Source organism: Corythoichthys intestinalis, chromosome 16, assembly GCF_030265065.1.
Source record: "Corythoichthys intestinalis isolate RoL2023-P3 chromosome 16, ASM3026506v1, whole genome shotgun sequence".
NCBI lineage: Eukaryota > Metazoa > Chordata > Actinopteri > Syngnathiformes > Syngnathidae > Corythoichthys > Corythoichthys intestinalis.
Window position 1 is genome coordinate 27,497,830 of NC_080410.1, and position 13,360 is coordinate 27,511,189.

At 39.7% G+C, this 13,360-nt stretch overlaps 1 protein-coding gene across 1 annotated transcript in view; it reads left to right on the plus strand.

The window, feature by feature from the left end:
- Nucleotides 1–13,360, plus strand: part of bcat2 (branched chain amino-acid transaminase 2, mitochondrial) — a 28,693-nt gene that overhangs the window by 10,679 nt on the left and 4,654 nt on the right. Inside the window, exons 4-10 of the mRNA XM_057817437.1 lie at nucleotides 3,961–4,071; nucleotides 4,133–4,252; nucleotides 4,320–4,483; nucleotides 4,544–4,686; nucleotides 4,775–4,860; nucleotides 12,374–12,514; nucleotides 12,586–12,660. Of these exons, the coding sequence (XP_057673420.1) occupies nucleotides 3,961–4,071; nucleotides 4,133–4,252; nucleotides 4,320–4,483; nucleotides 4,544–4,686; nucleotides 4,775–4,860; nucleotides 12,374–12,514; nucleotides 12,586–12,660 (840 nt within the window). The remainder of the gene's footprint in view (nucleotides 1–3,960; nucleotides 4,072–4,132; nucleotides 4,253–4,319; nucleotides 4,484–4,543; nucleotides 4,687–4,774; nucleotides 4,861–12,373; nucleotides 12,515–12,585; nucleotides 12,661–13,360) is intronic.

The following is a 13,360-nucleotide window of genomic DNA, read 5'->3' on the forward strand; positions in this document are numbered from 1 at the left end:
TGACAGAGTGGAATCACAGAGTTTTTTTCGTTGAAAATGCTTGTGAATAAAAGCTTAAATCCCTGAATTCTTTATAGATATGGATGTAAAACAGTCTCGATTCTTGGTTAAAAGCAAAAAAATGTGTAGTTAGCATTTATTTTACGTAAATATGTCGAAGTACAATGCTAGTCTGTTAGTGAATGTAGCTAGCGACCGCCTTACGTAATAGAGCTTTTCCGTTGAAAATTCTTAAGAATAAATGCTTAAATCCCCGGATTCTTTATAGATATGGACGTAAAACAGTCTTGATTCTTGGTTAAAAGCAAAAAAACATGCAGTTAGCATTTATTTGACGTAAATATTGTGAGCTACGATGCCAATGCACTAGCCGCTAATTTCTCCCATTGATTTTTTTCACAACGTTTCAAAATGCATGCATGGTACGAAAAATATAATACCGTAATTTCCCGAATATAAAGCGCACCCGTAATGCACACCCCAAATTTACTTGTAAAATCTAGGGGAAATTATTGTACCAGTTTATAACGCGCACCCTAATCTTAGCACCAATAAATAGAAGAATACAAGATAACAGAGCTCGTGTGCAGATACAGAAATGTCATTTTATTGACTGGTGAAACACAGCACAAGCATAGCACATTGGTAGTTCAAAACATTACCACAAACTGACAATATTTACGGTAATAATATGATTTGACAACTTCTCCAACTTACCAGAATCTAGGAGAAAACAAAACAGATGTGACTTTTCTTTTAAAGGCTGCTGTATAACTTGCTCGTTTCATCATGATGAATAAAGGTTGCTTCCATGGATTGATACGGTAAAATAAAAGTGGGGACTGAAGTCGGAAAACGGAAAAAGCGCATCGCTGTGGACTGTAACAAGAGGAACTATTGTTATTTGGGTTTGAGTTTCCCGAGGGACAGATATAGTTGACGGACACAGGAAGTCTGTGTTGTGTTACGTTTGTTATGGTCCGAGTTGCCGAGTTGCAATAAACGTGATATATATATTTATGTCTCCATCCATGTACCCGTGTATAATGCGCACCCATGATTTTACAAGTTGAGTTTGGAAAAAAAGTGCGCGTTATATTCGGGAAATTACGGTAATTACCTTGAATCGTCAAACAAATTATTACTGAGACAATCCTTCCTGTTTGTATGTGGTACAGCTTTCGTACTTTCTCAACAGAAATCCGGCATTAGATCACTGTATGGGTGTTTGTGAATCGCTCCTCTTTATGTGGGCGGCCCCCTACTTGAATGCGAGGCGCAGTGCATGATTGATAAGACCCGTCAATACCATTATGAAGTCTATGTTCTGACTTTTCCCCTTTCCCCTTCAGGTTTCAAATATGCATACTTTCATTGATGAAATAAGATTAATAAAGAGCCTTCCAAATCAGGGATGTCCCTGATCTGATCACTTGACTGTAAATTGGGTCCAATTTAGAGGATCGGAAATCGGGAATTTTTAAAAAATAGATATTTTTTTATTTTTAAGTATTAAGTCATTGGCTGCCACTGATGGCGATAGACGTCCAATCCTTTTGGACTGGGAGGGGCGGATGTACAAATGTTTTAAATCCGATCCACATAATATACACATTCAGGAAATCAAGGTGCACAAAAGTTGTACAGTGGTACCTCGACATACGATCACATCGATATACGATCCTTTCGACATCAGATGTAAAATTTGAGTCATTTGTCTCGACATACAGTGCCCTCCATAATTATTGGCACTCCTGAAAAAGATGTGTTTTTTAGCGTCTAATATTTTTTTTTAATTCAAATAATATGGGACCTTAATGGGGAAAAAAGAGAAAAATCCAACCTTCAATACAAGTGCATTCATTCAGTGGGGGAAAAAAATCCCACATAAAGAAAAAAATATTTGACATCAAATAATGTGTAAATACACACTGGGACCGTGCTAAGCACACGGTCCCAGTTGAAGCCTGGGACCGTGTGTATTTTTGTGTGAGACCAAACTTGAGCTTTTTGGCAACAAACACTCTAAGTGGGTCTGGCGTGCCACGAAAGATGCGCATGCTGAAAAGCACCTCATACCCACTGTGAAGTATAGGGGTGGGTCAGTGATGCTGTGGGGCTGTTTCGCTTCCAAAGGCCCTGGAAACCTTGTTAGGGTGCATGGCATCATGAATGCTTTGAAATACCAGGACATTTTAAATCAAAATCTGTTGCCCTCTGCCCGAAAGCTGAAGATGGGTTGTCACTGGGTCTTTCAGCAAGACAATGACCCTAAACATATGACAAAATCTACACAGAAATGGTTCACCAGACACAAAATCAAGCTCCTCCCATGGCCATCTCAGTCCCCAGGCCTTGTTTTGTTGGCAAAACGGGGTTGTACAAAGTATTAACACCATGGGTGCTAATAATTGTGACACACATTATTTGATGTCAAATATTTTTTCCTTTATGTGGGATTTTTTTCCCCACTGAATGAATGCACTTGTATTGAAGGTTGGATTTTTCTCTTTTTTTCCATTGAGGTCCCATATTATTTGAATAAAAAAAAATATTAGAAGCTAAAAAACACATCTTTTTCAGGGGTGCCAATAATTATGGAGGGCACTGTATGACATCCTCGACATATGACCTGCTCGAAATACGACGATTTATGACAGCGTCGCAATTTCATTGCTTTCCCACAAGACGGACGCACAGCGGATTTTCTTCTGAGAGAAATCAACATAGATCCCTAGAAGTTTAGTGGAGGTGGTGAAAATAGGTGACACTTACCATTGAAATTAAGATGGAAATAATGGAAGATGTCTACGATTTCGACGGTTCACTAGTCTTTATAAGTCAAAGTGACCATTATTATTATAGTAACATCCAGAAAGAAGTCGCCAGCTTCATCGGGTTTTTAATCATTTATTTCAGAACTTGTGCGACACAACATGCCTATTGTCCGGCGTAGCTGACACTTACAACAACAGTACATGGAAAGTGAAAGTAAAAATTGTAACCTCTCTCTCGCGCCCGTCAGTCACACGGTTTGTTCAGGAACAGCATGCAAAACACAACTGCCACATTAAAACCTGATTTGTTACATAATTATTATGTTATTATTATTATTTGTATTTATAATTTGTTTGATTTGCTATGTGTAACTGCTCTTTGTAACTATACCAGCAGTTTTTATAAAGGATTTAGCGTAGGTTTTTGGGCTGTGCAGAGAATTAATAATATTGTAATGTATTCTAACGGCATACAACCATTTTGACTTACAAACCAGGTACTGGAATGAATTAAATTCGATTGTAAAAATACCACTGTGTATAGTTTTTGCCAAAAATGTACAGTTCTACCAAAATTTGACAAAAACACTCTCCATTTGTTTCCTATGGGGAAAAAATGACACAATATTATCAGGAAGTAACCTGAAAAAACCCCAGACACTACAGAAAGTGACCCAGAAATGCCCTGAAATTAATGCCCCCCAAAAAAACGGCGAAAACCACGGAAAATCGAGAAGGAATATGTGAAAAACTGCGCGAAAAGTAGAAACAAATAAAAATCTGCGAGAAAAAGCACAAAAAGAAAACTCCCAGAAAAATGCCTTACTACAAAAAAAAAAAACAGAAAAAACCTCAAAAAACAACACCAAAACCAGAAATCAGAAAAAAAATCACATAGAAACAGGAAAATTGAAAGACTAAGGAAAACTTTTTTGACTGAAATTGACGTCTGATATATTTGGACCAAGAGAATGAACATTCGAAATGGATTGGAATTCTAGTGCCGTCGATGGCAGCCAATGAGTTAACAAGGAAATAAACCAAAAATGAATAGGAAGTTATAAAAATCTAAAGGAATTGACCCAGTTGAGAGAGCAAAACATCCCCATGCATTTTCTCCATAAATGTGAATTTTCTAGTGAAATAATCCCATTTTTGTCTCATTTCAAAACCGACATGCCAGCTGTTTGAAGGCATGAAGGCGTTCCGCGGCGTGGACAACCATGTGCGCCTCTTCCGGCCCATGCTCAACATGGAGCGCATGCACCGCAGCGCCAAGCGCAGTTGCTTGCCTGTGAGTTTTGCCCCGTCGCCTTCCCGCGCGTCCTCCTTTTTCACGCCAGTTGTTTTGACAGACGTTTGACAAAGTCGAGCTGCTGGAGTGCATCAAGAAGCTGGTGGAGTTGGAGCAGGAGTGGGTTCCGTACTCGGAGGACGCCAGCTTATACATCCGACCCACTTTCATCGGAACCGAGGTGAGTCGCCCGGAAGCTTTCTGAACGCCTGCCGCTCACTCGGCGGCGCCGGTGGTCTCGTCCGCAGCCGTCGCTGGGCGTGACCCGAGCCGGCCGAGCCTTGCTGTTCGTAATCGTGGGTCCCGTGGGACCGTATTTCGCCACGGGGTCTTTCAACCCCGTCTCGCTGCTGGCTGACCCGTCCTTTGTGCGCGCCTGGAAGGGGGGAGTCGGCGCCTACAAGATGGGAGGGTGCGTGGCGCCGAGGGAATGGACCGTTTGCTTCGAGTTCTGACGACAGTTCTCGCGCAGAAACTACGGTCCGACCATCGCCGTTCAGAGCGAGGCGGTTCAGCGCGGCTGCCAGCAGGTTCTGTGGTTGTACGGAGACACGGAGGAAATCACTGAGGTCGGGACCATGAATCTCTTCATCTACTGGACGGATGAGAACGGAGGTAAAGCGTTCGTAGTCTTGAATGTGCGAATGATTCCGAACGCAAATCATTTGCACATTCACGACTAAAAATGTCTTTTTGTGTGTAGAGAAGGAGTTGGTGACGCCGCCGCTGGACGGGATCATCCTCCCAGGAGTCACCAGGCAGTCTCTGCTGGACTTGGCCAGAAACTGGGTCAGTCCTTCGATTCGGTTGGATTTTTTTTTTTTTTCTAATCATGCGGAACATGGAAGAAGCTTGTCTATATATTTCAGTATTACATGGTTGATTTAGTTTTAACCGTCAAGGTCTGTTTTGACTTTTTTTTTTTTTTGGTGCTTTTTAAAAATAATTTATTTATACCATGGAGAGCTGTAGCGTTCGGTTAATCAACAATTAATTAGTTAGAGCAGTGTTTTTCAACCGGTGTGGCACGGTCACACCTGTGTGCCGTGAGAGATTGTCAGGTGTGCCTTGAGAAATTATCCAATATCGGATTTAAAAAAAATTTTTTTTTGTTATGTCGTTGGGCGGAGTTGCAGTGGGAAGGAAGGGGTAGGTAGAAGGTTCCGGTCATACGCAGATGAGCGAGGTATTGCTCGTGTCGCGTCCAAGAACTGCTCGGATTTCTAACCATCAGCCACCTTGCTGTCCGCGACAATGTGGACCCCAGCACATCTACTGTACATCATTTCATGAGACTTTTATCTGTATACACAACAATGTCCTTTCCATTTTATCCACAAGTGATGACCGTCAGTCCTCCCCCTGTGCTTTATTTTAACACATTGGCGAGGACAGCAATGTGGCTGACAGCTAGAAATCCGAGCAGTTCTTGAACGCGACACGAGCAGCTATCCAACAGCACCATGGTGCTAAGCAAGTTTAAATGTCATCTCCAAACGAAACACCCGTCGCTTCAAAACAAGTCGATGGACTATTTTCTTCTCCTACATGAAAACATAGAGAAACAGGCAACTTTTTTGAGAAAATTTACAAAGGTAGATGAGAAAGCCCTCAAAGACAGTTACCTTGTTGCTGAACTTGTTGCTAAATACAAAAAGTTTTACACCGTGGCAGAGACATTAAAGTGCCTGTGACACGAAAAAGCATGTTTATTTCATAATACACGCGGTATTTTATGCTCCTGAATGATATGGACCGCTTGGATGTGTGTGGAAGCGATCGCTATATTTATTTAGTTTTTTTGAATCCCGCGCCAGGAAAATGAGTGACTTCCGGCTTTGGTCTTGCATTGAGGAGGAGGGCGCTGTGACGTGTACGGTAGAAGACGTCCTCTTCACGCTACAGTGTACTGTTGTGTATGAGGACGAAGGATTCAGCTGATTTTGCGGATTAATACGTTTATTTTTCGCATCACGCCAGCCAAACGGCTGCAGAAAAATCATTCTGTATGAGGGAGAGGCGTATGCGCCTTTTTGGAGTTTCAAAAGGTTCCCATTCACCGTGGATATTTACTGTGGGACCATTGGACTTACGAGGAAGTGAGTAAACATCTTGTTTTGTATTATGTCAAATACGAATACAGCGATTACAAAGTAAACACTACAAACTTCCTTTAAATGAAGGACTACTTACGTTTGATCATTGATAGGCATGTAAAAAGCTCTCCTAATGCATTAGCAGCAGCACGTTAGCTGCGTTAGCTCCAGCCACCCTCCTCCGGGGAACGAACTGTAAATTGCTCTCCGCCGGGCGGTTTGCCGATCCGCTAAGACATTCGACAACCGGGTCGTCATGTCAAATAATCCAGGATAGCTTTGTGTGATTTTCCGCTTTGAAGACTTTGAAACATCACTCGGTTCGGGTTAGCATGTCGGCTAGCTGTCACTCCTTCTGGTTTGTTTACATTCTCCGAAGCCGGGGAAGGGAAATGACATATGTCCGATTTAGGTGTCATAAAATATCGTTCGGGAGGTGCGACAGTAAAGGTGAAGTCGACAGTTTTGACCATTATGTAGTAATTTTGCCATGTCGTCTTGAATAAATGGATTTTTATTATTTCATATTCCATTTAGCACAAGATTGTTATTTGTCTTGACCATGCCATTTATTTAGCAATTGGGGAAAATACTTGGATAAAAAGAATATCCTGTAAAAATATGGAAGTAAAGAGACAGAAACAATGACATTTTGCCGCTCTCTTCGTCGCGTTTTCCTCATTGTGAATAGTTCCCCCTCGACGGGCTGACTGGTCCTTCTCAAGCCATTTATATAGCTATTGGGGAAAAATACTTGCATAAAAAGAATATCCTGTAAAAATATTGGAGTAGAGAGACTGAAACAATGACATTTTGCGGCTCTCTTCGTCGCGTTTTCCTCGTTCTGAACAATTCCCTCTCAATGGGCTGAATAGTAAAACCGATGAGCCCAGTCTACCGCTGACGTCATCCACCTGTTGGGGACGCTAAAGCCCTATAATGGTAGGCGTGGCTAACCGGCAGATTAAAAGACTAATTTCTCGTCAACACAAAGCCAATATCCTGGCAGGAATTGAAGAAAGACATACCCGAAGCTCTTCTTTAACAGCTCTATCTTTCTCCATTTTTTATAGTAGTTAGGCGTGAAAAGGTCAGAATTATTAGACAGGGGGACTTTATCAATGTCTTTAACCACATCAGGGCCGAGCATCTCGCTCACAATGGCTTTGTAGGCAGGTAGTGTTAAAGAGCATATGACACCAGAAAAAAAGTCTTAAATGGCATTATTATGTGAATTAGAATCATATTTTGAGACGATTCGACTATATACAACAATTTAGCAAAGCGCAGATGACGAGAAATTAGTCTTTTAATCTGCCGGTTAGCCACGCCTACCATTATAGGGCTTTAGCGTCCCCAACAGGTGGATGACGTCAGCGGTAGACTGGGTTCATCGGTTTTACTATTCAGCCCATTGAGGGGGAATTATTCAGAACAAGGAAAACGTGACGAAGAGAGCCGCAAAATGTCATTGTTTCTGTCTCTTTACTTCAATATTTTTACAGGATATTTTTTTTATCCAAGTATTTTCCCCAATTGCTAAATAAATGGCATGGTCATGACAAATAACAGTCTTGTGCTAAATGGAATATGAAATAATAAAAATGCATTTATTCAGGACGACATGGCAAAATTACTCCATAATGGTCAAAACTGTCGACTTCACCTTTATTGTCGCACCTCCCGAACGATATTTTATGACACCTAAATCGGACATATGTCATTTCCCTTCCCCGGCTTCGGAGAATGTAAACAAACCAAAAGGCGTGCCAGCTTGCCGACATGCTAACCCGAACCGAGTGACTTTTCAAAGTCTTCGAAGCGGAAAATCACACATAAATAGTCTGGATTATTTGACATGACGACTGGGTTGTCGATTGTCTTCGCGGATCGGCAAACCGCCCGGCGGAGAGCAATTTACAGTTCGTTCCCCGGAGGAGGGTGGCTGCAGTTGTTGTGCAGCTAACGTGCTGCTTATGTGCATGAGGAGAGCTTTTTACATGCCTATCAATGATCAAACGTAAGTAGTCCTTTATTTAAAGAAAGTTTGTAGTGTTTACTTTGTAATTGCTGTATTCGTATTTGACATAATACAAAACAAGATGTTTACTCACTTCCTCGTAAGTCCAATGGTCCCACAGTAAATATCCACGGTGAATGGGAACCTTTTGAAACTCCAAAAAGGCGCATACACCTCTCCCTCATACAGAATGATTTTTCTGTAGCCGTTTGGCTGGCGTGATGCGAAAAATAAACGTATTAATCCGCAAAATCAGCTGAATCCTTCGTCCTCATACACAACAGTCCGCTGTATAGTGAAGAGGACGTCTTCTATCGTACACGTCACAGCGCCTTCCTCCTCAATGCGAGACCGAAGCCAGAAGTCACTCATTTTCATGGCGCGGGATTCAAAAAACTAAATAAATATAGCGATAGCTCCCACACACATCAAAGCGGTCCGTATCATTCAGGAGCATAAAATACCGCGTGTATTATGAAATAAGCATGCTTTTTCGTGTCACATGCACTTTAATTAGTTCCAGGACGTGGTTTGTAAATCGAAATGGTCGTATGTCGAGTGGGATTTTTTCCACAAAAATACATTATAATTTGATTCTTTCAAAAGCCCCAAAACCTATGCTAAATCCTTAATAAATATTGTTGGTACGATTACACATAGCAAAACAAATAAATTATAAATACAAATCGGAATAATAATAATTTAAATTATAATAATGTAACGAATCAGGTTCTTATGTGGCGGTTGTGTTTTGCTTACTGTTCCTGAATGGCACCGTGTAACTGACGAGAGAGTGAGAGAAGTGCGGCAGGCTGTTTACTTTCTCTTTCCATGTTCTGCTGTTGTTGGCGTCGGCGATGGCGAGCAGTAGCCTGGTTGAGTGGCACAAGTTTTGAAATAAATGATTAAAAACCTGCCAAAGCTGGCGACTTCCTTGCTGATGTCACAATTGTAATAATAATGAAAGTCATCCTCAAAATTGTAGACAAATTCCAGCTGGATTGTCGAGCCAGTTCACTGACACACACACCACGCTCATATTTTTCTATCATTTCCATCTTAATTTCAATGACAAGCGTCACCATTTTTTCCTTTTTTTCACCGCCTGCACTAACATTCTTGGGACCTATGTTGATTTCCAAGAAAATCTGCCTTGCGCCTGTCTTGCGGGAAAACAATGAAATTGCGACGCTGTCATAAATCGTCGTATTTCTAGCATGTCGTCATATGTCGAGACAAATAACTAGTCAAATTTTATGTCACCTGTTGAAAGGATCGTATGTCGATGCGATCATATGTCGAGGTACCACTGCACTGTACAACACTTTGAAAACAAACCATTACAACTCCACTCTATTTAAACGAATCATCAAAGCAGCAAAATTGAATGCGAAGCTTTTTTCTAATCAGATTTCTCTATTTAATTGATTAATTGTTGCAGCACTAATCCCATGTAAAATATATATATATATTAGGCCTGTCAACAATAATGTGTTAATGACCATGATTAATCTGGAAATATTAACGCATTAAAAAAAAAAAAAAAAAAAAAACAATTTACCGCTCACATTAAGTTTGGCCACAACTGTTTACCGTATTCCTACACGCTGATGTTTACATTCTCCACGCGGCAATGGAGGACATAATGCAGCCAGCCACGATGAGTGAGGATGATGACCAAATTCCGTTTTAAAAAGCTGCCTAATGGAAATCTGGATAAAACCAAAGTTGTGTGCACATACTGATGTAATGAACTGTCGTTCGATCGAAGCTCAACCAGCCTAAAGTACCACCTTCGGGCACAGCTAGTGTTAGCAATGACGCTAACACTGCGGGAAACAAGCCGCAGTCATCAAGCTACACTGGCAGAGTGCGGTCTCGGACTTGTCAACAAAAGACAACAAGTAGGTTCACTACTGCTATCACTACATGGGTAGACAGAGACTGTAGAGTGTAGACCCGTTAACATAGTCGAAGACGAGGGCGTTGAAAATCCAATGACAACAAATAACAGCGACAAACCACTAGACAGGTACAACGCAGTGCCAGCATGGACTCCTGTCCACTACAGTGGTGGTCTGCGCACGGTGGTGCCCACAGTAAACTGGCCCATGCAAAAAAAAGTATCTGGTCACACCTGCCACAACCGTTCCTTGCGAGAGACTGTTTTCTTGGACAGGGCACATTGTTCAAAAGAAAAGGTCTGCTCTGTTATCTGAAAATGTCAACAAGCTAGTTTGCCTGAGCAATTGGTTAAAAAAATAGACTGGCTAACTTAAGCAGTGTTTCTAAACAACTTTACACACAGTTTAGTGTAAGGTTTTTCAGTTAAGTGTGTGAAAATTGACAATTTTTTTTTATATATATATATCTCACACAGCTTTCAGGCCATTTAGTGTAAAACTGCAAATGCAGCATTTTTTTTGTGTGAAATGTTCAATTTAACAGACAAGTTGTTTACACATTTTTTGAAACACTAGCTATTGTTACTGTATTGTGCTTGTCTGCTCTTTAATTTGGCAGTTAATTTTGGGTAATATGCCAAACGGTACTTGAGCCACATTGTTAGTCTGAGGCACTTTAATCTGTTAAAGCTCTTTGCTGTATAATACAGACAATTTATTTTATTTATTATTTTATACGAGCTAAGTTGTTAAATAAAATTTTAAAACTCTATTTGGTTAAGTATTAATTCATTCACACATCATACATTTCATCTTAAAACACATTTTAAGTCAAATATAGTATTATCCTAGATTTTTTTTTCCCGAAGAGCAACTTTATTTATCCCAAGGGAAATGTGATTAATCATGATTAATCACACAGTTGACATATGATTAACTAGAATAAATTTTTTAATCGTTTGACAGCACTAATATACATACATACATATGTATATATATATATATATATATATATATATATATATATATATATATATATATATATATATATATATATATATATATATATATACATATGTATATATATATATATATGTGTATATATATATATATGTATTAGGGCTGTCAAAATTATCGCGTTAACGGGCGTTAATTAATTTTTTAAATTAATCACGTTAAAATATTTGACGCAATTAACGCACCATCTGGCATATTGCCTCAAACATTACAATGAGGCCGTTTATGGACATAAGAGTGAAAAGAATGCCACTGGCCGCTTGGGGGCAGCGCCGTTCCATACTCATGTTATGTCTTCTAAACGTGGGAGAATTAGTAGTTGTGAGACGTTTATGCTGTATTCACAATGCAATGCAAATTGCTATTTGTGCTCCACACATATTTCGATAAGTTTTCTTTCTTTTAGTGGCAATTATGTGTCTCTTGTTTTATTTTGGGTAAGATATGTACAGGTACAGTGGGGAGAACAAGTATTTGATACACTGCCAATGGGTTTTGGCAGTGTATCAAATACTTGTTCTCTCCACTGTATATGTTATACAGTAAAGGCGAGTGGACACAGGCGCGCCGTTTATTGACATAAGCTTCTCCTTCACAACAAACATAAGTATCGTTTAGTGAAAGCACAACAAAAATAATATTCCTATCTCTCAAAAAAAAAAAAATTCTCAGAAGGAAAAGCACTTCAGTCTATAGTAATGAGGCCCTATTCTTACACACAGTTAAACAACAATGCTAAATAAACTGGCATTCATATCAATTTAGCTATGCAAAATACACGTAAAACTTTTCACTCTATATTTATTATTGTTATTTTTATTCTTCTTATTATTATATTAACTCTACTTTTGATTGAAAATTTTACAAATTTTATTAAAACGAAAACATGAAGAGGGGTTTTAATATAAAATTACTATAACTTGTAGCTATAACATTTATCGTTTAAGAACTACAAGTCTTTCTATCCGTGTATGACTTTAACAGAAAGAAAGTTAATAATGCCATTTGTGGATTTATTGTTACAATAAACAAAGACAGTACTGATGTACAGTATGTTGTATGTATATATCCGTCGTGTGTCTTACCTTTCCATTCCAACAAGAATTTACATAAAAATATGGCATTTTTTAGAGATGGTTTGAATTGCGATTAATTACGATTAATTAATTTTTAAGCTGTAATTAACTCGATTAAAATTTTTAATCGTTTGACAGCCCTAATATATATATATTTTTTTTATTATTATTAATTTTTTTTTAATCCAGAATGAGTTCAAAGTGACAGAGCGCAAAATGGGCATGAAGGAACTGCTGAGCGCGCTGGACGCCGGCCGGATTCTGGAGGTGTTCGGCGCCGGAACGGCCTGCGTGGTTTGTCCTGTGGGCAGCCTCCTCTACAAGGGCCAGGTAGGGGCGAAGGGCGCTTCTTTGCGGCGCCCTCTTGTGTCACATCAAAACACTGCGCTCTTCCTTCACAGACATACAACATCCCAACCATGCAGAACGGACCCGACCTGGCCAAGAGGTTCTACAAAGAGCTTACTGATATTCAGGTAATTGGCAGAACAGAATAAGGGAGGACCGTCAAAATTAAAGAAGAAATACAGTCATCCCTCGTTTTTCGCGGGTAATGGGGACCAGTACCCGCCGCGATAAGTGAAAAAGCGCGAAATAGTGCCCCCCCCCCAATTTTTTTTTTTTTTGTGTGTTCAATGCATTTATTCAGATTTAGCATACATATACTAAAAGAGATACATATGAGACATGTTTTTTCCACTTTTTTCCCCAAAATATATTTTTTTTAAAAATTATGTAAATATATATTTTAAAGTGATCCTTTGACTTAAATACATGTAGGCTCTAATGAACCACAATTGTTCTCACATAAAATCTTAAATCAATGGCAATATTTTATAATATTTAGTCCATTTTTTGACAGTTAGTTGGCGCCATGGTTTGCGGGCTCGCAGTGATGACGTAATTGGGATCTTTCCAAATGTGTAGCGTGTTCAACAATTGCTTATTGCGACCTAAACTTGCGAAGTAAAATGCCACGATGTGCTGCTTTTGGATGCAATTTCCAGTCAAATGGAAACAAGGGGAGTGGAGTGAGTGGTCAAGGTGGAATTATTATTTTTAGTGAATAAATGTGCATAAGTGGAAGCTTCTCCCTCTTTTCGGTCCCTGTATGCACGTATCCTACCCACCACGCGTTACAACTGGCGCCCGAACATTTTTCCTGGATCCTCAGTC